The 25,748-nt window shown below is 34.5% G+C and overlaps 4 protein-coding genes across 5 annotated transcripts in view; 1 reads left to right on the top strand and 3 right to left on the bottom strand.

The window, feature by feature from the left end:
- LOC136340529 (putative adhesion G protein-coupled receptor E4P) overlaps nucleotides 1–25,748 on the bottom strand; it is a 74,844-nt gene that overhangs the window by 37,098 nt on the left and 11,998 nt on the right. Inside the window, exons 1-2 of one of the 2 annotated variants that reach the window (XM_066284688.1) lie at nucleotides 6,996–7,185; nucleotides 4,833–4,997 (exon numbers count right to left, since the gene is read on the bottom strand). In XM_066284688.1, the coding sequence (XP_066140785.1) occupies nucleotides 4,833–4,990 (158 nt within the window). In that variant the 5' untranslated portion in view covers nucleotides 4,991–4,997; nucleotides 6,996–7,185. Of the gene's footprint in view, nucleotides 1–4,832; nucleotides 4,998–6,995; nucleotides 7,186–25,748 lie in introns of those variants that run through there. The other variant, XM_066284687.1, reaches the window with a different exon arrangement.
- On the top strand, nucleotides 11,865–17,987 carry LOC136340494 (soluble guanylate cyclase 89Da-like). The gene is made up of 12 exons (XM_066284641.1): nucleotides 11,865–11,920; nucleotides 11,977–12,176; nucleotides 12,226–12,419; nucleotides 15,584–15,720; nucleotides 15,778–16,020; nucleotides 16,078–16,253; nucleotides 16,361–16,468; nucleotides 16,677–16,845; nucleotides 16,908–17,051; nucleotides 17,103–17,256; nucleotides 17,308–17,417; nucleotides 17,474–17,987. The coding sequence occupies exons 1-12, from the start codon at nucleotides 11,879–11,881 to the stop codon at nucleotides 17,603–17,605; spliced, it is 1,809 nt and encodes a 602-aa protein (XP_066140738.1). The 5' UTR covers nucleotides 11,865–11,878; the 3' UTR covers nucleotides 17,606–17,987.
- On the bottom strand, nucleotides 13,659–14,600 carry LOC136340497 (farnesol dehydrogenase-like). Its single transcript, XM_066284643.1, has one exon. It carries the CDS (start codon nucleotides 14,455–14,457, stop codon nucleotides 13,687–13,689), a length of 771 nt encoding a protein of 256 aa, XP_066140740.1. The 5' UTR covers nucleotides 14,458–14,600; the 3' UTR covers nucleotides 13,659–13,686.
- Nucleotides 19,033–21,118, bottom strand: LOC136340495 (lipase member H-like). The gene is made up of 5 exons (XM_066284642.1): nucleotides 20,965–21,118; nucleotides 20,016–20,276; nucleotides 19,670–19,963; nucleotides 19,409–19,618; nucleotides 19,033–19,357 (listed from the first exon to the last, which is right to left on the bottom strand). The coding sequence occupies exons 1-5, from the start codon at nucleotides 21,020–21,022 to the stop codon at nucleotides 19,137–19,139; spliced, it is 1,044 nt and encodes a 347-aa protein (XP_066140739.1). The 5' UTR covers nucleotides 21,023–21,118; the 3' UTR covers nucleotides 19,033–19,136.

Raw genomic sequence — 25,748 nt, 5'->3', positions numbered from 1 at the left:
ATAAATTTTTCAAATATTTTTCATGCATTTAAATTGTCGAGCAAATAATATTGTATTTTAATGAATTAGAATTTTTTGAAAAAAAGGCCTTTTTTTTTAATTCAACGTAGTTTAGTCAGAAGTAACTATTGTGTGCATGGTTTAGAACATTACCATTTTTTTAACATTTCTCTTGAAAGTGCATATATGTAAAAATGCTTACTGTATAAAAATAAAAAAAAAGTTACTGTTTTAAGCTACACATTATTTAAAAAACTATTATTTCTCACTAAGCCATGCAAAATTCGATAAAAGGTAGAGGATTTTTTTCTTCAAAAAAGTCTCATTGACTAAACAATAATATTATTTACTTAATAGTTCAGAGGAATTTAGAAATATCGAAACACTTCTATTAAGGGTATCAACAAAACTTCCTTTATTTATGATCCAATTTGGTGAAACTTATGATACTTAAAAACGCTTATGGTTGATTATTATCGACGATTTTCATTCCATTATCTTAATCAGAAAGATCGTTATTTAAAAAAACATTCCAATGATCCCTTTAGACGGCCACATTTCAATAGTGGTGTTTCGTCAGATCAACCTTTTTGAGAACTTTTTAAAACTATTTTTGTCTCTAATTTCACCTTTTTAGTTTTTGCCAACGTTTCCAAGTGCCTTGTATAACTGCAGAATTCTTCTCCTAACTATTTTTGACACTCTAAAAGAGCGCTTCCCTTTCCAAATCCAGGGACATCTAAGCTCATTTTTCTCAGTTCCCAGCTTCAGATAAATTTTTTTCAATTTTTTACTAACCGGTAAATCTATAGACCCTATATTCATCCTCATATCCTATGCGAATATGGACTCATGTAATATCATCGAGATGGGTTTTTTAGACGTTTCGAATATGTATTGCTGTACAGAGTTTAGTTTGAATTTTTTTACGTTTACGCAAACATAGGCACAATGGATATGACAAAATATAATTACAAAGTGAGCATTTGCATGCAGATCTGCTTTGCGATTAGTTTAAGTGGAATGAATTACAATGAGCGTAAACAGTTGCTTAAAATATCGAGAAAATGGTGTGAACATTCTAAGAAGTCTGACAGAACACTATAAAGTTTTGAGTAAAAAAATTGCGCGAATTGGTCTCCGTTGACTTTGTGGAAGCAGAAATCAGTCAGGAGTGCAAACATTCTTTGGGAGGTCAGAGAATTTCGAAAGATTCAACGATATATCTGAAATATCACAAGTAAAATGAAAATAGAGTGGATCAATAAGCTTGGTCAATTCGGGCACTAAGAAAATTTTCGAATATTTGAAATTCTCAGAAATGTATCGAAATTTTTGAGAAAATTTGGCAATTTAACCTCGACAAGTATTTTCGCTGAAAGCTCATTTCAACCACGGAATATTTCAAGATTCCTTTGTGTTTTATGTTCGTGCGGATCGACTTCTCGTGTCTTGAATTACGACTCGAACTCGCCGCCGCGTTCGTGTCAAATGAGATCTTTTTGTTTGCACCTAAAAATTCAGAATTCGAGAAATTGTGTTGGTGCGGGAGGTGAATTTTAGGTGTTAAACACGTTTTTGCTCCAAATCGAGCTGCAATTTTCAACCTCGTAAAATACCACCCAGCTCCTTGGGTTCCTTGATCCAAGAATCTCACTAATCCCGAAACCTTAAAGCTTTTAAGGCAGCTCTCCGTCGCGTCGCGGCTGGCAGAAATCGTTCAAGTGGATTTATACTGAGATAGCTGAGCAAACTTTGTTGGAGCTGATAAATCATTACAAAGTTTGTTACAACACCCTTGCCAGTGGAAATTAAGTGGCATTTTTGGCCTCTTTCGTCAACCGAATTGGGTGTAATCGGTCGCAATTCAATTTAACTTTATTTAATTGCGGTGACGAATATTCCAGGAGTACGACTGGCTTCCGTAGGCCTGAAAGTGATTTGTGCCTTTGTGTGGGCCCCATTCAATGGCTGAACCCACATGAATTACGAAGTGCCCTAGAAATAATCGTGTTAAGCTAGACATCCTACTAATCTTAATTTCCTCTATGATGCACTAGAATCTGCTAATTCACTAACTTCTAACTGGAATTTCTTAATTGGTGCGAATGATAATAAACACTCGCGAATGCCAGGGCTTATTTAAGGGAAATGTGAGATAATATTGTCCGACTGGGTAATTGAAACCAAACTGTGTCTGGTATTAAATTCGAAGTGCGAGATGCACATGCCTATATTAATGTCAAATTTCACAGTAAAACGTCCAATACTCCTGTAGGAGCCATGTGGGGTTTCCCTATTCAAAATTTTGATATTAAATATCGTTATCAATCAAATCAAAATCAATTTCATTAGTCCATCTATCAAATCCCCTAAAAATCGATTTTCTCCAATATAAGTAGGTAGGTATAAGGAAAACCGCTCGCTTGAAAAAATTGGAATATTATTCATAGTCGGGTTATTGCCAAAAGGCTTCCTTAATGTGCGTTTTCTTTTATGTGGGAAGCAGTTGAAATCCTACACTCGAGAATTCAATTTCAGCGGAGAAAATTAAACTGGAAAGGGGAAAGAAAAATGAATGTTACCTGAAGAGAAGCCGGAGAACCTCTGCGGTCTGCTGGGTATTGCCTTGGGAGCTCATTGCAAAGAATTACGGCTCGCTGCATCATCCACTCTTTGTTATACCCGTAAGAAACGTGTACAAAGCATCAAATATCTCAGACGTGGCTCATTCGATATTAACAGGTGTTCTCTTTATGCTCCTTCGATATCTCAGGGAAGTTTAAAGGGCTTTGGAAGTTCGGAGGTTGCAAAAAGGGTATAATAAATCGAATTCATTGACAGTTAATGAGGCGAATAATATCGCCTTAAGCCACGTTTAAAATTTGAAAGATAAGGTCATGTTTCTTTTTTTTCAGGGTGGTCGCACTGGACCCCTTCAAAATGTGCCTATGATACGCGCCTGCCCAAATCATCTGTTAACTGAGATTTTTTTTTTATATAGCAGGGGAGCTGTTGGCATATACACTCACTGCCCCATTCTCAATAAATTCGTTGATAAAATCTGGATCGCCGATATGCTGAAACGGGGGTTTCGAGATATCTTTCGCAACTAAATTTTCTCCGGAAAGCTACTTGAAAACAAAACGGTTCAAGGTGCTTTTTAAAACAAGGACAAGACGGCGTTGTTGCAGTAACGTTCAATAAAAACGTACTTAAGGACCGGTTTCAACCTGAACTTTTCGATAAGTTTGCGAGCAAGATAATTTTCATGGCAATGGAAAAATGACCAAGCTCTATGGACGATACTGAAAGCGTAGGTCTAAGGCCTAGTTTTTCAAACTCGTGGTAACTTTGCTAGCAAGATAATTTACACTGAAGCGAGGAAATTAGTGCTGAGCATTAGGCCATTTCCCTCTTTATTTTTCTGTATGAAGACCACATTCTCTAGGCTTTACCAATCGATGTCCAGACTTGTTCTTTTAAAATTTTGTTTTTCAAACTAACAAATCTAACATGTAAACTGTCTAATTAAAGGTCAATACATCAAGGCGCTGGCAACTTTACCTGGAAGATATTTTTTGCCTTACTTCATCCCTTTCGTGGATATAATCTTTTTCGAATAGTCTCCAAGATGTTAATCTATTCGCACCAAATCAATTAATTTGTCATCGTTAAATCTTTCTATCTCCTCTATTATGCTTGGGAACATGATACAAAATAAAATCTGAACCAAAGCAGGACTGCAGGATACTAAATTCAGCGGAAAAATTCCGTGAGCATTACACCTACTGACACCCGATATTTATTTATTGATACTGTCTGTATCCGCGATATGCTGAATTTCAGGTTCTCAGAGATGTTGAGAAGTTAGTTTTTCTGGAAATTTATTCGGAAATAAACTACTGAGGATTGTCAAACGGAATTTCACCAGAAAGCTTTGGAAACCAGAATTTCCGTACAAAGTTTCTTATGAACAGAACGTTTCATGGAATTTTTTAACAAGATCTATAGCGATATCTATGTAATACATTTGCTTAATTCTATTAATTTGGCATTATTGCTATAAAGGTGACTGACATTATCCATGGCATTGTTAGGAGCTTTCACGTTCAATATTCAAAGTCAGATTTTAACCATAACTCCTAAGTAAGTTTATGAGCAATATAGTTTCTGTGGAAATGGAAGAATTCACCAAGCTCCGTTGTGGAGGAGTTTCTAAAACTGGACCTAAGGACCTATAAGGCTCAATTTAAAAACTCCTTCTAACTGTGCTAAGAAGATAATTTCTATTGAAACGACGAAATCAGAGTAGAGCAATTGCCAATTTCTCCATTTCCATAACAACGACGAAATCAGAGGAACGAACTGGTCCATTTCTATGGAAATTATCTTCCCTGCAAACTTACCAGGAATTTGAAAATTGGAACCAAGAGAAAATTCAATTGAATTCCTTATCAGGATCGAGTAGCAAGCAAGTTTGCACTGGTAGATTTATATATAGTGTGGTGCAATTTGAGCCTTCGGATATGGGCATTTTAGGAACAATAAGAGCTAGAAAAATAGTTAAATGGAAAAAATGGAAGGTTTCAATACGATAATAAATTTTTCGATTTTTGAGTTTTTTTCATAAAACCAAAAGGGTTTTCCAAAACGTACTGAGTGATTTCTCTGAATTTAAAACAATTTTCAAATATATACAAAGGCATGTAAAAAGTCTTGTTAAGATTCGAGCTGTGCGGTTGCGTCTTGTTTGTGTGCATTCTGCCTCAGATTTCAGTCACGATTATGAATAATTGAACACCTTGTATAATTGAGTGGAGTGAACATACCTGTAAGTTATGAATGCGAAAACCAGCGCTACCAGGGATAAACTGCTTCCCAGCACAATCAGAAGCGAGATCACGCCTTCTTGGGTTAGATTTCCTTCCAGAATTGAATGAGATGAATTAAGGAATCCGTGTATGCGAGATGTATACATGGTATCCATCGTAAATCTGAAAATTTGAAAGACAATTATCATCCTTTATAGAAAATGCTTGAAAATACAATTTGATTAATGTCCGCTTTTTTTACTGTCGAAAATTTTAATATTCAAATAGAACACTTTGTATATTTTTCTAATGTTGTGTGTCTAATCTCTATGTTTTGTCACTTTAATTTATACAATTTTTTTACGCTTTTTTAGCCAGACAGAGATAGGAATGCCGAACCCGATTATCTTGGATCGAAATATAGGAAAAAAAATATACTCAGTGATCGATTTAAAAAACAATATACCTCCTTCTCCAGCGGAGGACTGTTACGAGTCCATATATATAAGTACAATATAAATTTAAAAGTTTATATCAAGGCATTTTTAAGTTTTAAAGAACATGAAACAATCAGAGATAAGCACAGAGATTTTTGTTGTAGAGATCATCCCATTAAATGCAATGGCAAAAATATACAGGGTGTTTTATATCAAAAACCTAATTTTTGAGCGATGTAATATTCACAACGTCGAATTGAAAATGTTGGTATTTTCCTTAAGGCTTTGCATTGTCAAGAAGTTGCGTTAATGTCTATTCGTTTTGGAGTTATAAAACTTCTAAGACACTTTTTAAAAAGGAAAAATGCAAAAAGATGCCTATTTCAGATATTCGAGCCAACCAACATATTTTTAGATATTCAAATACTCAGCCTCAAAAGGTGATCTATAGGCCAGGAATCTCTATATCTACTTGTAACCGTTTTGAAATTTCAAAGCCCCAACAAATATTTTTAAATACGAAATACCATTTTCTTCCTTATCTTTTACGACCTCAAAGTTGACTATTTCCAATAGAGCATTTTTATTATTTTTCCTTCAGTGTAGCTCAGTGCAAGAGCAATTCCGTATAATTTTCTTATAGTTTAACCAAAACTTCAATCCAATAAGATGTTTTAATTTCCAATAACGGTTTCCTTTAGCACCCTCTAACCTCTAACTATACAATTTTCGTGTCTCAAGAGGACTTGATTCTAGGGAGAATTTAGGATATTTTACCCTTACCTCCATGGAACCTGGGTAAAGTTATAGGTGAGGTAATATTATGTTAAGATATCAATTTCGTGGCAAGAATAAAGCGCTATTTATAACTGAGATACGAGCAGGGGGTGAATTCATATCCTTTTGGTTTCCAGCAACACAAAAGTGGCTTAGGGCAGGACAATTTTTTTTCAGCTCCTCTTGGCAATATCCAAAAGGAGTGATAATGGCGGCTTTTATGTTTCGTCTTGCGCGGAAATAAAACGAATTAGGACCGAATAAGAATTCTACTAGCCATTAAGGATTTGAACGATAATTGTTATTGCTAGTGAAGGACATAATAAGGAAAGCGATGAGGCATGTATGAAGACAATTATAACAAGTTTAATCACCCACAAAACTACCATGGAACTGGGAAGAAAATAAAATTATTGTTTCCTCGATTAAGGGTTTGCAAAATCCTAACCAGATATACCTTCACAGTTTTAATCAGTAATCAATGATGCAACGATTAATGGAAATACGCATATGAATTTTGTCTCATATTTTAAACTGCCGAATTTAGATTTTCAATTAGGTCGGACAATTGGACTGTCAGTACCGATGAAACATTCGTCAGATCTCATTTAAATTCAACGTGTCCGGTCACGGCAAGCCGCAATACATATACAATAATCGTTGATTGAATTTTGCATATCCATATTTCGGGGAATGTTTGATGACCTTAACAACAGGCGAAACACTCAAAACGCATGGACCGAACCATAAAAAATACTCGTGTGGTTTGGGCGGCGGGAATGTATTTGAGCGACACCTGTCGGATGTTGTCCTAAATTGGAAAGGTGATGACTGGTTAATGGTATTTCAATCTAAAATGCGAAAAGAGCATTTTCGTGTTTTTTTTTTTAGATTTAAAATCATGAATATTAGTGGGGAAAGTTTGGAATAAATCTCTCTTAATTTCACATTAAAATTCCTTATTTACCTTAGGCTATTTTCCACTTCAACTTATTACACTATGACATCTATAGGTAAAATTTTAAATCGTTTCTTAAATGGTTTGCCAACACTTGATAAATCTGAAGATAAAATTGGCTTTATGTACATCGCACAATCGTCGGGGAGCAGAGAAACATCGAGTTCTCTCCTTAGCAAACGGACGCAAACTAACATTAGGAATTTTGGTCGTCGTCCGTTCTCGTATAGAGATAGAGATAAAAGCACGCTTTTAGTGCATTTACTAGCCATGCGCTAAAAAGGGAAGCCTGTTACAGCCCTAGAGGTCACAAGAGATATAATTGTTTTCAACTCACAATCTTTGTGATTAATTATTGTTTAAATTATTAATGTCACAGGATATTCCCCATTGCTATCCATCTCCAGTTATTATAAAACTCCCAGCCCCCATCTCTCTGTCACAAAGCATCGAAATTGTGTTTAATGGGTGTGATATAACGAGTTTTAAGTTTCCATATCGTTTCCATTACAATTGGCAAAATAACTCCATCTAGCCGCTTTTACAGCTTCCCAGTGGCCATTACACTTGCATGATTAAAGCCACTGCTTTTAATTAAACTTGCTGGAATAATTTGTAAAATTTACCCAGGGTTGATGTCGAGAAGAGATTTACAAAGTTTAAGTCTACAAAAAGGCTTTGACGGAACTTGACCTGAATGAATAAAAAATGATCAATTTGTCATAGAATGTGAGTTATAGAACTTGTTATAGAGCGTTCAAATAAAACATATTTTATTTCATAACTAATTAAGACATATATTTTATACCTAAGTTTTAATTTTCAACGTCTGAGGAATGACAGGAAATCGCAAAACAAGACAATTTTGTAAGAAAATTGGCCTCTGAAAAATTATTACATTTTAAATTTTGAAATTGGATCTGGGCGCCAGCTGATTTTGTGATGATCTTTGTGATTAGAACGGCTTCTACAAGGGACAACACAAGGAACCAAGATATCGTTCGGTCTCCTTAAATATTTTTCAATCTGCGCCACTGATTCAGCAGGAGACTGGTTTTCGGCTGTCCGATCCAGGCTAATTATATTTGTCCATGCCGGGTATACACATTGATGATTTATTAACCATTGAAAATCCTAAAGCTGAAGATACTGGACATCAAATGTTGACCATTGACGCAAGAATTCCTTATATGCAAGTTGCTAGTTTTGGAAATATATAGGGTGTTTAAAAATAACTTTGAATTAGTTATTTTGCCGTTGTTTTGAAAACATAACTTTACAAGTTCCAAGTGCCTAATCTAGATTCAGAAATATTGGCTAAAACACGAATTAAAATTTGAGCTTTTCACACCATCTATTCTGAAACTCCCACCTTTTGAATCAAACACGTTTGCGCCAATTACCCCCATTTGATGCGCAGTATCTTGAACTTATGAATTGTTAATGAACCATCGTGTAGATGAATCATACTTTATCGTGAATATCATGCGATTGTGAGCCAGTAATGATAATTTAATGAAATTCACTGAATTAACAGGAATTCTGAGACCGCAGAATTCAATCAGTTACAATATTATTAGTAAACTTTATCTACAAACACAGAGGGATTTTAATTGAGTTTCTCCAATCTGCAGAGCGGCATTCTTTTGCAACCCAACCACAAATCATGAGATGCATAAGGAGAGGATAAATTTTAGGTTTCAGAATCAAAAGAACTAGAAGATGATACTTTAAAGAATAAAAAATAGCAATATCGAAACTTTCTGCTGAAACTTGTCAGAGTTAGTGAGCTCGCACTGGAATTTACGAAACAAACTTGCAAGCAGGAACTTGATTGTTTCTGAAAATGAACAAAGGTATTCCCGAAATACGAGCTCACAAAACCGACGAATGACTGAGTCGTCCTAATTATTTTAACCAGCAGTTGATATGCAGGCACTACAATTTTAATCACCAAACATTCTGACCATTTCTGACCAAATTGCTTCATTACTCTTGATTAATGATATTAGTCCCTGAACGAAATTAGCGAATTAAAAATTAATTATTTAGAGAGTTCCTGCAAGCCCCCAAGCAGTTTTTATCATAAGTTTAGTAGTTAGGCTAAAGGGAAATTAAATATCGATTTTCCATAACATTTAGTATAAATGCAATAAGTTTTAAATAAGCAATATGGCGTTTTGACATTAAGATTTGGATTGTTTTTATAAGGTGCTGTTAATTATCTAGAAGAGATGTGCAGATTTAGAGAGGAGAGGAATATTAAGGGTTTTTCGCTTGAAAGGTTCTTAAGGCAAGAAGTAAGATACGATCGTAGATTAGGACATAGATATTACATTCTATCAACGTGTATTTACATGCTCCTTTATATAATATCATTAGTTAATGACCCTCATGAATTCATGATTTTTCATTAATACATTATTTTGCAAATTTAATAAGTGAGTCGTGTTAGATGAGCAGAGTGCACCGATGAAATCCGAATAAGCATACCGAAATTGACAATTTATGAATTTCTCTATGAATAATTATTTAAACATATAAGAATTAAATTTAAAAAAGTATCTGCATTTTGAGTCACCTTGTATATTGCCATTATTAATTGCCGCTTAACCATAGAATTGGCCGCCGGCTGAAAAAGTAAACCATTTCATTTAAAAAAAATGAACCCACTAACGTATCTTCATTTTGAATCACCTTGTATAATTTATGGTCCTAACCGAAAATGAGTCTTTCTGCAGCCAGAAAATTTCACATCAAACTTTCATCTCACTGTCTATTTGTGGCAATCTGCGTGTGCATATGAGATTGAGAATTGCTCCTTTACACGCCATCTAGTAAGAGTTTCCACAGGATCGATGAAGAGTTCTCCATTGATCAGTTTTAGTCTTTAAATATAAAAATCTTTAAAAGATCTATTAAAAATGTCACACGAATTTTTTCAGCCCCATGTTACAGACTTCTCTATTCTGTGGCTTTAAATAGACGTTCGATTTCTGCGGAAAGATTTTATAGAGCTGCAGGGAACCGACGATTGGTGGCATTCATGTAGGACCATCGATAATGGCGGGCTAACAGGGCTCAGCTAGAGAAAAGTTATTGAAATTTTAAAAATTTGGGATAAGGATTTTCGTGCTTTTTTACTAATCAGCAGCTAAATATGGTTAATAATCTAAAAATTGCAATCTAATAGTATTAACACGGGAATGAACGAAATAGCCCCCGAGCGATTTTTTCCTTTCTGATGAGAACGTTCAGATTTAAACCGGGTTCTATTACTTTTTGAGATCCAGAAAAGTGTAATGTTGGTTTGTGGAGAACATTTGCATCGACTTTCTTGGATGTTATAATAATTAGAATGATCTGCATTCGGAATTAATTTATTTTTCAAACTCAATGATAATCAAAAAATCTTCCTTTAAAAATTAACAATAATGATTATTGTATTAAACAAAATTCACACTTTCAACGTTTAGAGTCATTCCTGCTACTTTCACATTTTAAATCGGAAGAAAGTGTGAATTTTGTTTTTTTTTTTTGAAAATTTCTCGTTATTTTGCAGACAATTTGGCATTCAAAATATTTTTAATTTCGGGTGTGCAAATTTTGGTATAGTCCTTAGGTAATCTTTATAAGAATTTTCTACAAAGATTGCGCCTTGGGGTTTATAGATAATATTTAATCTACTCTCCCAGACTATATCATAAACATAATATTATTTTTTAGACATTTTCAGTTTTTTAAAACCACAAGTTCGTCTAATTTGTATAGGACCATAAATCGCATACAGATAATTAATTTGGGATAATTTTGAAGGCAATTGCTCCGGGTGTTCCTGAAATATCGGCGTTCGAAATTTAAAACGAGGCAAAAAATGGGTACTTCTCCCTCACTGAAAATTTTCAGAAAGTTTCGGCATTTTTGATGTTTCCTTTTTCGGTTCAATGGTTCCTATACTGATGTAGGATAACTGAATTGAGATCTTGAAGCCCTGCAAAAGCATTCTGTGAGTTCTTCATGTTACAGCACCTTCAAAATCGTAAAAATATGTGAATTTCAATTTTGTTTTTTTCTGAACTTTGTAGTTTAATATTGTTGTTCGACATTACATTGGGAACTCGCCTCCGTCCAAGGAGAACTTTATAAAATTATTACTCTAAATTATAAAATATTCATAGTCCCATAACCAAACACATACATTTTTGAGTATGTTTTGTGAACTTATTACGATGTAAATGATTAAGCAGAAACCATAGTGAAACTTGAAGTTAATACTTGATTTTCTAATGTTCCAGGGGAACGTGGAGATGGTGAATAACGCCCTTATTGTCAAGCTTGTGACTGAGTAATAGTTCTCAATTCTCAATCTGAAAGTACCCAGATTCGCTTCGATTTTTGGTAGGAAGGTGTCTCATATCTTGAACTAAATAATGAGAACTTCACTTTCGGAACATATTAGAGTTTTAGAGTTCATTTTCTCCATAAGTTATTAAAAGCTCTAAGTGGGCTTTAGAATTTTTTGTTTTTATAAATAAGAAATGAGATTAATGTTTCCTTCACTTAATTTCATTACTTTGGGTATCTCAACAATTAGCAACGTACAGATTCACAAAGGGAATTTATAGGTTTTTACTTTTTGGGACCTACAGTTAAGGGAAATTAGAAATTAATTAATTTTTTTCCTTCTTTTTGCCTGTTATTGAGATAAGTACTATTGATGGGAAACACGCGACTCCCCATTAACTTCTTTATTCTGTAAGAAACTTTCAGCTTGCATGCGATTGTCTCGTAACTCGAACACTAAATTAATTAATATATTTCCATTAATAATGCACATGCCACATTGAATTTCCACTAACCTCTTACAGTCTGCTTACAGGCCTTACAGCAAAATGTATGGAATGCTACTGGAAGCCATCCAGTATTATATCAAGGTGAGTCCTATCATTATTATTCTATGAGATTGATTTGCCGTAAAGGATATCTCTAGATTGAATACGGAGAAGAATTGTGGCATGAAATACTTAGAGTTTCCGACTGCAGACACACAGTTTTCAATACTCACCAGATTTATCCAGATAGTTTAGCTCTGGAGCTCGGACAGGCCTGCGCTAAAGTGACCGGAGGGTCTTACGACAAATTTGTCTCTTACTTCGGAAAATGCTTCATTCGATTTACATCGAAGTTTGGGTATTACTGTTGCCTTGTTTTGGCGAATCTATTTTCATATCATTTTTAGGTATGATGCGACTGTAAGAGCCACTGGCAGATATTTCACTGAATTTCTCGAAAGCGTAGATAATATTCATCATCAATTTTCCTTCACGTATCCGAAAATGAAAAGCCCTTCGATGTATCTCACCGAAATTGATGAAAATGGATGTGTGCTTGTTTATAGAAGTAGCAGACCTGGGTACACTAAATACCTCATGGGTAAGTATATTTGTAATGTGACTAAGTAAATTCACGTGAAACGTAGAGAGAACTTCCTAAGTGTTCCTGTTTGGCTCTAACGAAAAATCCAAAATATTAATTTTAAAAAATTCAAACGTTACGATGCCATAAATTCCACTAGCGTGGAACTTTGAATCGACTGGAAAATGATAAACTCGCAATTCATATTATTTTTATCTTTTCTTCTCTGAGCTAATATTTTACCATAATTGTTTGAAAATTTTCTACAGACTTTTTGAATACAAGTTTTGTTTAGGACATTTTGGATAACAGTTTAATTTGGGCCTTCTTAGACTTCAATCCAAAGTTTTTCAAAAATAATCATTGACATGCACCCTATGACTCCATAGCAACGGGTTTCAAAATATATTTCATTTTCTTGGCTAGGGGATTACATTAGTAGCTATTTCTTGCTGTAAAAGAACGCCAAAAATGGTATTCCAAGAATCTAGTACCTCAAATGAGGTGTCTAAAATGAATATAGGATCCGTATCAATCCGGTAAACTGAAAATTGCCTTATAGAAAATTTCGAAATGTTTTTGAAAAGTTTCAAAGTGGGAGTGTTACTGATCTTTTGACAGTTTTCAAGTTTTAAATGTCGATATCTCAGGAATACATTCAGAAACTTTGTTTAAAAAAATGTTCGAGTTAACCGTTACAGTGAGTTTTATTACCGTATACAAACGCTATTGGAAAACTAAAAAAAATCAACGAGTCTAATGGAACAAATTGAGGGTGGTTTGGTCTGAGACCTGCTTACAAAAAATTTTGTTGGTCAAAATCCGGTTAATTAAATTATTTAAATATTTCAGCGAAAGATCCAGGTTAGATGTGGTTATTTAGGCGGTTTGGCTGCGAGTAAATTAAATCGAGTTCTGGTTTATTACAACAAATCGGCCGTGTAGTAACCACTAGAAAACAATAATAAAGTGCACCTTTTGCTCATAACGTTATAAAAACCTTAACTGTATACATTTCGATGCATTTTGAAAACAGTTAAATTAAGCCTTGTTAGGTTAAATTGAGTTAGTTTAAACCGTCGCATTTCTGCTTCAAGCATTTGTGGTAAAATTTGGCGAGACCATTTAGCGACGACGTGAGTATCTTGATACACAGAGGGTTTCTGGGGTAATATGGCGATTGCATAATATTTTGCAATACAAAGCAACATGCCTGCATATCTTGCATGATGACTATATAACAAAAAAATAATAAAATCCAAATCAACAAATTTTATTATGCATTTTATATCAAAGCACCCTGAACGCTCACAATCAGCTCTCTGACATTAACGTGTTCTGGAGTAGATAAAACATACAAAACTGCATTCGTGATATCTTCGGATTCCAGGCCAGGCCTATCAGAAAGCTCTGGCAATGTTTGCTCCTTACCCATGAAGGCTTCAGTAAATTCCGTCTTTACATATCCAGGGCTGATGCTGGTAATCTTAATGGGCAGCTTCTCACTATTGATTTCCAATCTCATTGTTTCTGTCATGGCTTTAAGTCCGTGCTTGGTAGCGCAGTAAACGTTTAAAGCGGGGTAGTCTATGATCGTATGGCCAGCTACACTGTTGATGTTGATGATGTGTCCTTTCAAATTTTTGGATTTCATACTTGCAATCGCCTCTTTGGTGCAAATAGCTACCGCAAGTAAATTTGTATCTATGGTCAATTTCCACTTATCAATGTCTCCACTGATCATGCTGGTTACTCGGGAAAGGCCAGCGTTGTTAACCAAAATGTGAATGGGACCTAATTCCGACGTGATTTTCTTGAATGTGGATAGAATTTGGTCTTTTTGGGAGACGTCACATTCGTACGGTACCAGCTTGCCTTTTTCTCCTTTCAGATTTGTGGATATTTGTTGAAGGCGATCCAGTCTTCTGGCAAGCGCTGCCACCACCAACCCTTGCTTTACTAACGACTCAGCTATTGATTTTCCTATGCCGGCAGATGCCCCGGTTACTACAGCCACTTTACCAAGGAATTTGTCCAGGTTGAAGGAATGAGACATTTTTAATTAACTAAGGCCACGAACGACAATAACACTAGTGAAAATATCAATGAGAAATTCGCGTTGTTATATCGATAAAGATGTCAACGAATATTAATACGTTAAAGGAATATGCAGCCCATATAAATATACGAGGAGAGATGAGCAATCGTTTTAAATGTGTATACTTGATCGAGAGTAATTGAGGATGCGTCGTAGCATTATCTAGCAAGTTACAAGGTGGCTAAGTTAAATGTTTGCGCGAGGATTGTTAAATTGTGCAATGCGATACAGATATTTACTGTTTCACGGTATATATTGTTGATTTAATATCAGTTAGAATATGTTGTGAGACGAGCAATTACAAATTTGCTGATTCACTTTAAGTGCACTAATCAAGAGCATTTATGTTTTGATCCAATATAACACATTACCTTGTTATGGAATATGCATACTTATAAGAGATATTTTTGTTGATGTTAATTGTAATTGTCACCGTGGGTAGAAAAAATACTTTTCCTTCTGCTGGTAAAGATGTAGTGACTGGAACATTTTCCAGCTTTGGGAAAGCTATACCGAAAACGGTGGTCTAGTAAAAACTGGTGTAATTCAATATTAATTTATAAAAATGCAAAAAGTAGTAGAAAAATATATAGGTGGATTATACAAGAAAAATGAACCCTTCTCCTTTAAGACTTTAGCGGTTGTTCCCACTCCCGCTGGAGAGTTCATGCAATTTTATAGAAAATCGACTTAAAGAATGTTTCCCTTGAAAGCAAAATCTTTGTGCTTTTGCATATTTACATATTTTCTGTAAGAGCCGAAATATTGGTTCCAAGTTGGCACGTTGCATTTCATGCTGAAACAAAAAGTAACACAATTCTATCATTCTCCAGAAAACATACTTGTTTTATTTATTTTTTCCATATTTGGCAAATATGAGAAAAGTGTATTTTTTTTAGTCTAGACAGCAAAAGTGACACTTCACTCTCTATTTTATGTCTGTGAGGAGTTACCTTTCTTGTCAGTTCCGAGCATATTGCTCCAATTTACAAACAGCCTGTGGGCCAACATATGAAACTTTTCACCTAAGTTAGAATTAAAAAAAAAATTCTCAACTTGACTAGAAGTTTTATGAATTCTCCAGGAGTGTTGGAACAATGCGCCCAAGACTTCTTTCAGTTGAAATTGAACATCAAAATCCTTGAGGAGGCCAGCTCAGCTAACGGTTCCAAGAAGCAGGTTCTGGTCAACTTTCGATTGGATTTCGAAAACAAATCCTACGTAAGCTCGCATTTTAATCCCACTATTTGCACAAAAATATTTAATTCTTATCTTCAGATGTTAAACAAACAAAAGAAGGAAATTGATCAACTGCATTTAGCCAAATTGGCCCCCTTTTCCGTGGACTTGATCATCACCCTGTTCCCGTTCGCTTTGCTTATAGATAGGAACCTCCAGATAATTGCTGTTGGTGAAAACTACGCCACCATATGGAACCCAGAGGAGCCTTGCATTAATAAGGCTGTTGGTCAGTATTTCCGGCTGCGAAGGCCTAAGGGCATAGCCTTGACATGGAAGAACGTAATTTTGGTCTTATATCATTATTGCGATGGAGAAGCTGAGGAAATGTATTTATAGATTAAGAACTTGCAAGCAGTCGTGTTTGAAATGGAGTGTAATCGAGGACACGAGTTGTTCGACGTTCGTGAAGACGGCAAGGATGCTGAAGGACAGGGAGGAAATTATCTTCTGTTGAAGGGGCAGATGAAGTTTGTACAAGAAATCAACAGTATTGTTTTCCTTTGCAGTCCCATGTAAGTATATTAAGAGAAACTTCTGGCCAGATGGGACGTACCAAGCAACATCGTTTTAAAGTAGCTTAACATGTATAGACGACATTCTGTATAAAAGTTAATTCTAGAATCAACGATATCGGAGAATTAATTTCCCAATCACTCTGCCTCAATGACCTCAACTCGCATGGATTGAGCAGAGAAATGGTCCTGGCAGGTTGGCAGCATAATTCCAAGTAGGCAAAACCGTTAATGCACATATTATCCGTAACCATTTAAGCCGCCTTAACAATTAAATTCGGTTTATGCCAATTGCAGGCATAACTCGATTTTAATTAAATCGGCTAATGCCAGTGCTAGACACAATCCGGTTTAAGCTGTTACATTACATGAAACATACGGATATTTCACAATATACCCAAAATCTTACAAGGTATTTCGAAGATTGCAGACAATGTTCGACCATGCAGAGCAAAATACCGAAGACCTCGAAAACAGCCACGAACTTCTAGACCAGTGGAAAAAACGAAGTGATGATTTGTTGTATTCCATGATTCCAAAAGCTGTAGCTGATAGATTAAGATCTGGGGACTCAGCACTAGACACTTGTGAAGTGCGTATAAAGTGCTGTGTAGTTTTTCATGTTCATTAGTCGCACGTAAATTTCTCTTTTAGACATTTAGCTCAGTTAGCATTTTGTTTTGCGAACTTGTGGGCCTTCAGTCTAAGACCGTTAAGGAAACCATGGAAATGGTATCTACAATGAATGAGGTTTTTTCCACGTTCGATAAACTCATGGATAAGTTCAATGTTTATAAAGTTCGTATTGATACACAACTTCGTAATTCTTTTGCATATTCTTATCGTTAGGTTGAGACCGTTGGCCAAATCTATATGGCAGCTTGTGGAGCACCAGAACGAACTGAAAATCATCCTGAAGTAATGGTAAAAGTAGCTTTCTCAATGCTTCAGGACTCAAGAAGCATTAAGTCCCCATCTGGAGCTTCGGTGGAGATAAAAATTGGTATTTATGCGGCAAAATTTTAAATAGGCTTTCCTATCTTTCCGTTAATAGGAGTGCATTCCGGGCCTGCCGTAGCAGGGATTGTAGGAATCAAAGTGCCCAGGTACTGCTTTTTTGGGGACACTATTAACACAGCTTCTAGGATGCAATCTACGGCAGAGGTTGTGCGATTATTCGGTAGAGTTTTTCTTAAGTAACATGTGGAATATGGTTGTAGCCTGGAAAGATACAGATATCATCTGATACTATGAAGCTGCTGCCTACAGGCCAATTCAAAACTATCAGTAGAGGGGAGGTAAATATTAAAGGGAAAGGAAACATGCGCACGTATTGGCTGTTAGAAGAGTAATTCAGGTACCAGAGAGCAATACCTTTATTAGACAAGTTATCAACAACAAGAACAATACAAAAAGTTTCTGTTTGAATGAGTATATCCATAAAATATTTCAGTTATATTAGTTCCGTTGTTATTTTGCCCCATGGTGATAACTAGATCCATCAAAAGCACCTAAAAACTGCACTTCCTGTCAACACAGCTGTAACTTGAAATTGTCTTGAAGAAGGTGAGAAGGTTCGCTCTACCTTGGGACAGAGCGAATTATTGGCTGCAAGAAACTGAAATCAACTTTCTTTGACGTATTCCACGATGAGCAAATCTCTAGTTCGATAGATATACGACTATTTTTGATCATAAAACTAGAGTCGTAATAAACTTTCATTGTTCAAATTAATACCTCGCATTAATTTTATTTGTTTTATTTTTTATCGTCATTTTTGTCCTCTGAGAATAAACGCACGCTCGGCAAATGGCGCTGGTAAAGATTTTCCTGCAGACCCAAAACACTTGTAGATGGCATTGCCGATATCTGCGCGTGTTCAATTGATTGATGAGACCTGATAAGGGCGAAACTATATGCGGGGTACTGGAGTTAGTTAAAGCAATCTATGTCGGTCTTCGATAATCATATTTGTACATATGAAAAGCAAAAGATCATTAAAAACTAATCCATGAATAGCGCTTATCATTTATTGGATTTCACCACACCACTACGAGTTGTGACAATACACAGACATTTTTATTTACTTAATACGCCGAAACTTGTCGCAATTTTTAAAGGTTTCAGTTTCTTTTAGAATCATAGTCGAAGATTAATCTTGAATAAGAGCTAGTTTTTTAAGTACATGCAATGTTTCGTTAATTATGGGGTTTTCTTAGATGCATCAACTTCACAACTCTCGATGTAAGGATATTTAATGATGCAATATTCAATGTAGTTTTTCTTATTAAAAGCAGCTACATTATTCTGGCAATATCGGGTATTATATCAGAGAGCGTGCATTTTTTGAAAACACTCTGTAATTTTTTTTGCCCAAAAAACTGACAATCGCCGAACAGGTCTCGAGATATCAACCAAAGTAATTAAACGTCAGAAGAACGAAACTTCTAAACTACCAAATGCAGTGGAATGAAATGTCATGATTTCGCAGTGCACTTTTCTTTACCCTGTATATTTTTGAAAAAATGGCTTCTATATAAGATCAATTTCCGATCTTGATTCTAGAAGGAATGCGCTTTCAGAGTTGCTTTTATATTTCTAAATTTTGGCTAAAGCATTTCTGAGGTACAGTCCCTTAAAAAAAGAAAAAAGTATTTCTCCAGCCATCTCTTCCATAAACAGATTAGGTTAACTAAGAAGTACGTGAGAGGTGCTAGTGTGTAGACAAACTTATAGACTATAGCTTTAGGGAGTCGTGATATTCTAGAAGCAAAGATACTACAGTATGAAAGAAAATTTATTAATTTTGTTTTTCATTACTTGTGCTACTTTGTAACTAATCATACTTGCAATTTACTTTTCATTTCGTGGTCCATTCAAATTTTATTCAATTGCACGAGGATTTCCAGAGTTATCAGTGTTACCATAGAATACGCCTGGTATATCTGTTCCATTATTATTTTGCCCCATTATAACTATTTGGTTATTTGAGCAAGAAAGGCGATTAAACAACCCAATGCCATATTCACACGCTCTTGCAGTATACATATTGTTTTCAATGCTTTTGGTAAAGAATTTATGAGAGAATCCATGACTGCAGTTAACTAAAAGTCAAGTGTTTTTTCATGCCTCCAATGCTGGATTTAAAAATGTACATGCGTCGATAACGTTGATATTGTTACAAAATGGCTGAATTGGACCCCCATTGTTTATATAAAAATCCTGGCTTCCTACTGGTTTTAAAAATCCCAGAATCCCTTTATTTGTGTGGTAAGCTTCCACTAAATCAGCATCTGTATCACTGAGCCTGTTGGAATCATCAGCTTTTATTGGATATTCAAATAAAGGGGCAGCCACATCCAGTCCTGTTCGAAATTTAGATAATTACCAAAATTTTATTTACCACGCAAACTTACCGGATATTCTTCCCAATTTAGTTCCTCCTGTTTTATTACAAATTGTTTTCGCAATAAATCCAGCCACATGAGCTCCCAAAGAGTGTCCGACTAAATGAACTTGATCGAAACTAAAATTTTTAGTCGCTTGGAAATCAAATAACCATTTTCCGACTAATTCTCCCACGTTTTTGGTTGCGTTAGCTGAAGCAATATAATTTCTTTTTGCTGTTTTAGCCCAATCAACAGCAAAAGTATTGGTGATGTTAACTGTGTGGTAGGCTTTTACCATATCTTCAATCCATACGGCTTGTCCTGAAATATAATTAGGTTGCAAAACTCTATGAGTCAGATCCGTTCTACATACCTGTATTTAAATATCCATGAATGATAAATGTTAATTCATTAATATCCAGATCCACTGTATTGGAACCAGATATTAAGTCTGATAAGATGAAAGGTATCGTTGTGCCATTAGGCAAATATTGGATTATTGATAGATCGTGTGCAGATACATCTGTGCGAAATTTGAGTTGGTCTACAATGTTTTTGATTTCTTCTATAGTAACATTGAGAAGTTCAGGTAGGTAGCTGAATGGTGATATAAGATTCGAGTCGGCAGCAGAAGCTGAAAGAAAAATGTTGGCCAAATACCAAATTTATTAAGAAGTCCTAAGCCACAATAGCAGTGAAATAAATGTATGTTAGACAAACCAAAGTGATCAAATATAATAGTAAACTCTGCTGCTGCTACAATGCTGCAAGAGAAAGTGTGCAGGTTTTCTAAAAATTGATAATAAAAAAATGGAAACTATTTGTGTCGGAAATTTTTTAAATCGTGAAAAGTTCTAAAACAATTGTGGAATCGTTAGTCAGCCGAACTGATCTGCTATTACATACTCAGGCAACTTAAGTTTTTTAAACTGATGTCTGTCGGAGGGTTCCTAAACTTTCAAAAACTCTGAAAAAACTACTTAATAGTGTGTTATAAATAATCCGAATTAATTTGAATATGAACTTTTGGTTATATACAAAGGAAACCGTAAAATGTGTACTAATATAAATCATTCTATATGATGTCATGATATGTTAAATTGAAAAGAAAAATGAATAATCCTAACTAATCCATATATACAACTTCTCTTGCAAATTTTAAAGAATGATTATTTTAATTAAGACTTGTAAAAGCGAAAGTAATAATTGCGTTAAAAAATTATTCAACAAGAGCAAAAATTTATGAGACTTAAAAATGATAGTTTAATCCTAAAGATTTTACATTTCGGTTGCTCTAATTAATATTAGAAACTGGCACTTACCAAAGTATATAAAAATGACTGCATTCAAAGCGGTTAATAAAACTTTTCTGCCTTTCATGGTAAGTTAATATTTTTGAACATTTCTATGAAATAAATTGACATAAATGTTTGTCACCATATTTATATTCTTTCCCATAGCTAAAAACAATTTAAAATACAGTTTATACAAGTTTACTAACAACATGGTTAAATAACAGCCTTCATTATCTAAAAGTTAATGATTACTTTTTATAGGATTTTACTTGACAAAATTGCCCTAGTTGGTACCAATAGCTACAGTTGTAAACAAACAAAAACACCAATGGTAAATTTATGTATAAATGAAAAAATTCAGGGTGTTAAATTCTCAACTTTTGAAATTCCAATGATTTCGTTAATATACAGGGTGTTTCCTAACTACGTGTAAAAAATTTAAAGGCGTAATCCTCGACTGATTTTGAGTCAAAAATGTCTAATAAACATATGTCCGCAAATGCCTTGTTTCCAAGATACAGGGTGTTGACTGAAAGACGTTAAAAAAGGTTTTAAAGGTTTCTAAAGGTTTGGTGGTATTTACTAACTTGTTTATTTTTAGTTTTTTTGCTACTTCCACTACTATAAACAAGATAGTCAGTGTTATTTTGGTGTTTTACTCTCTAAAGTGAAAGAATTTAGTTCTGTGTCCCAAAAATCAGATTAAACCTCAGTTTTGAAAATTTTTCAAATGCCTAATTACACTAATCAAGAAATGGCCAATATGGTTTTTGTTTACGGCCTTGCTGATGGTAAGTGTTTGGCAGCGAGGCGCATTAAATAGAAAGGTTTCCAAACCACCAAGCTCCCAACCACCAAACCTTTAAAAACCTCTTTCAACGTCTTTCAGTCAACACCCTGTATCTTGGAAACAAGGCATTTGCGGACATATGTTTATTAGACATTTTTGACTCAAAATCAGTCGAGGATTACGCCTTTAAATTTTTTACACGTAGTTAGGAAACACCCTGTATACGACATACCGGGAAACAACAGAAAGAAAGCAAAATGTATCACTTTGTGGCTATTCGTATACAAATTTGCATTGAGCCTTTTATACAAGACAATCTTTTAATTTTTAAGTGGAACAACCTGTATTTTTGGAAAGTTTTGCGTTTAGCAGATCATTTTGTAAATTTTTAATAGAAATAAGTTTTTTGTTTAATTTAAAAATTATATAATTTTAGGCTGTTGTGTTAATTTTTTACCGAATTTTCCTGGCGTTAAAATGTATACATGAGTGTTGAGATTTTACATAAGTCAATAAGCAAAAAAATCAAATTTATATTTTTTGCCCAACAATAACCAAAAAAGCGCTTTATGACAAAACCGCTCCGTTATTAAATGCATATGTTAAAAGTACTTAATTTATTTCAAAAGCTTTCAAAACGGTCCCATCGTTCGTAGGTAAAATAATCTGCTGAATCAAAAATGTCAAAAAATATAAAATGTTACATTCAAAAATAAAAAATTGGGGTCACTTTCAGTATAACCGATAGAAGAATCTTTCAGAAGAATTGGTAATGTTGTTTTATATAACTGGTTCAAGATTCAAGTTTTTATATTAAATAGCAAAATAGCAGCAAGATGCACCGCATGGTGTGGTCACCCGGTATACATACATAACTAGGCACATGTTATATTCATTATTATCTGTGTTGTTGCACATATACATATTAATTACTACTGTCACTACTACAAAAGAAAACTTATCTCGACGTAATTTAAGTATTTTGGATTCATTGTTATTAATTCTAGACATGAATAGCTGATTTTTCGCCAACTTTTTTTTTTTATTTTCGAATACGTGTATTGATCATTTTCACTTATCAAAAAAAGTAAATATTAGGGGAAGTTAATATCGGCAAATATTTGAAAGTTAAACATATGGAAAACAATTTACCGAAAAAAAATTCAAAAGTGTTCGTTAAAAACATTTGTTTTTATTTTTCAGATTAGATGAAAAGCATATTAACTAGTGAAAAATAAATTTAACGATTTAGCGATTGTCAAAAACGTAATTCCGTGACGATTTGGGCCTGTCTTTCTTTTATTATTTTTGCGTTCTAAGCGGTCCAAAGGCTGAACTGAAATTAGCGACTAATTTTATATTATTATATTCGAAATAGGATTGTATTTTCAACGAGAAAATAGACTTTGCTTTATCTTCTTAATATCTGCAGGTATGTGGTAGATGATTTTAAATTAGGGAAAATTTTGATTAACGTATGAAAGTTTTTGTTAGTGAGAGATATAATTTTTGCATGTGTGTTAGGGACTCTAAGTTATTGGTTTTTTGTTTTCTATTTCTTTTTTATTGTTGTTAATGTTAGGTTTATTGCATACTGTCATTTACTCCCTTGAGTTACGCCTATGTACTGCGATACTTATTCGGAGAATACCATCTGGGTGCCAGACCACATGGCCCATCAGGCCAAAGCTAAGGATACGCTTTGGTTGGGGAATGTGCTACTAGTCGAAGAAGCTTTCTCTATAGGGACTATTGCTTTGATGGTCAATTTGTTGGACCCGCAATATTCCCAGAAAAGCGATTAGTATAGATATTCCCCAGATGGCCACGAGTTATGGGATTCGTTGTAGCCATAGCTTATAATGGTTCTTGGTGGTGGTGCGCCCCTGGTTGGAATTCTTCGGGGTTAGTACTTAAGGGATAATCGGAGCAATTTTCGCTCTCTTTTTCTGCTCTTCCTGTGGTCTGGTCGGGTGAAAGCTACGTCGGTGACAGGATGTGATCCGCATCATATCGTGTACCCGCCCAATAAGCATTCTCCCTATTCTTCGTTACTTAGACCAAGATTCTTACATTCTTTCGAGATAAGTGCATAGTTAATACAGTCCATTTTTACATAAAACAAATTGTCTTTGTCGTGTTTCATTTATCGAAGGAACACCCTTAACAATATGTACAAAAGCAAATTCTGGGAATTAGAGAATGATTTGTTAACTATTTTGATTTAAACATTATTTTAATATCAGTGTTTTTATTATTCAGGCTTATAGTGCAATTATTTGCAGAATTCTTTAATACTTTTACAGCTTTTAATTAAAAAAAATTAGTATTTTTTCTGATAATTTTTTCGCATATCGCGTACGATTCGAAAGGTCGTTACGGTATGCCCCTTTTAAACTCAAATATCATTATGACCCTTTAATTCCATCAAAATCAAGAGTGTTACGTGTTAAAATGACAAAAAAAAATAGTACAACACTTTTTTTCCAAAAACACAAAATAATTAAGTAAACGTGTTTTAATTATTCGTGTGTTAACATTTATTAACTTATTTTAAGTTGGTTTAGAGTATCCTCTTTCACTTAAAAAAAAAAAACGCAAACCGCGGAATAAAGATTTTGAAATCTTACTTTTTTGGATCTGGAATGCTTAAAGATATTATTAGTATTGAAAGCCTCATTTTCCGTTGTTTTTGTTGGATGGTGACAAAATTCACTCTGTTAGAGATTTCTCAAACATCGAAGCGTTTATGAAAATTTACTAGATTTCAAGTAAGATAATCTTGGTTTCCAGAAATTCCTACTTTATAAAACTTTTAAGGGAAGTTACTCTGTTTTGCTTTTAAGAGAGAAATTTGATTTGCAAACTCCATTTTCTGGGAATGCTTCGGGTTTATGACTGATTGTAGCTAAAGACTTGATTGTTCCTCTAATAAATGGAAATAGATTCAAGCGAAAACTCGATAGAGAATCTAAACAGACTTAGGTACTTCTAAATACTATACATGTCCTCGTTGGCATGAATAAGAAAAGGCAGAAATCACTACAGATTGCTATTTATACAGATGATGTAGGGTGCTTATACATACATATCAGATTTGCATGCTAAAACAAGTTTCTTCCCAGATTTCACCTTTATGTATATTTTCGCATTTGGACGTAACTGTGCTTAATCAGCATACTTACAGATATGTACCCAAAGAAAGGATGAATAAGGAGATTTAATGACGAAGTCACAAGCATCTTCATAAAACTTTCCCTCTAAACTTGTATCACTGATGTTTTCATCCATAACTGCTTCATTTTTCGAACTCGCTTGTAGCAAATAAGAAGCATCTGTAGCGTATCTTCTGGATACATATTTAGTAGTCCCTACAAACTCTATGAAGATTATATATAACAAATAGTGGTTATATATAACTAAAAAATGAAAATGGAAATAAAACTAAAATATAATATAAGTTTTCCTGTAGAGACGTTTTGATGATTTGGATTCAGTCAGTCACACTTACCTATCTGAACATTGTTTTTCTTTGAGATACACTGCTTCTGAACAGGACCTCCGAGATTAATAAAAAATCTTGTTTTCCAATAGGTCCGAAGTAACCGAAAATCCCTTTGTTCGAATGATGCCACTTTACTGTAATGGGGTCATTTCGATTAAGCTGCCTATTACATGCTTTATCTATGCACTGATCATGTTTTGATTCATTAATAGCTTTTCGACAAAAATTTTATTAGTAGGGATTGTTATTCCTACAATATCACAATTTGTTAAAATCCGTAAAGATAGGTGTTCTCCGACCGTCACATAATTTCCAAAGGAACCCACTATTGATTGACCACACTTATTGATCTATTCAGATGGTTTTTGCAAATTCCACTCAAGAACAGATGTTAATCTTACGTGTTTTTACAATAACTAACTCCAGATTTCGGTACCAACAAATGGTCCTTCCCGCTATCTTACCGATAAGTTTTGAAAAGTACCGGTCGTTCACAATACTTTACCACACTAACTA

This window comes from Euwallacea fornicatus, chromosome 8, assembly GCF_040115645.1.
Source record: "Euwallacea fornicatus isolate EFF26 chromosome 8, ASM4011564v1, whole genome shotgun sequence".
In the NCBI taxonomy this organism is placed as follows: Eukaryota; Metazoa; Arthropoda; class Insecta; order Coleoptera; family Curculionidae; genus Euwallacea; species Euwallacea fornicatus.
This window is presented reverse-complemented; position numbering and strand designations above follow the sequence as displayed.

What these genes read in the sequence shown, in the direction of transcription:
- LOC136340494 (XM_066284641.1), top strand. Translation starts at nt 11,879, where the DNA reads ATGTATGGAATGCTACTGGAAGCCATCCAGTATTATATCAAG. An exon ending in CAGCACTAGACACTTGTGAA is followed by an intron (nt 16,846 to 16,907) that starts GTGCGTATAAAG and finishes TTTCTCTTTTAG; the next exon opens with ACATTTAGCTCAGTTAGCAT. An exon ending in ATAAGTTCAATGTTTATAAA is followed by an intron (nt 17,052 to 17,102) that starts GTTCGTATTGAT and finishes TCTTATCGTTAG; the next exon opens with GTTGAGACCGTTGGCCAAAT.
- LOC136340497 (XM_066284643.1), bottom strand. Translation starts at nt 14,457, where the DNA reads ATGTCTCATTCCTTCAACCTGGACAAATTCCTTGGTAAAGTGGCTGTA.
- LOC136340495 (XM_066284642.1), bottom strand. Translation starts at nt 21,022, where the DNA reads ATGAAAGGCAGAAAAGTTTTATTAACCGCTTTGAATGCAGTCATTTTT. An exon ending in AGTCATTTTTATATACTTTG is followed by an intron (nt 20,277 to 20,964) that starts GTAAGTGCCAGT and finishes TTTTTCTTTCAG; the next exon opens with CTTCTGCTGCCGACTCGAAT. An exon ending in TAAATTGGGAAGAATATCCG is followed by an intron (nt 19,619 to 19,669) that starts GTAAGTTTGCGT and finishes AATTTCGAACAG; the next exon opens with GACTGGATGTGGCTGCCCCT.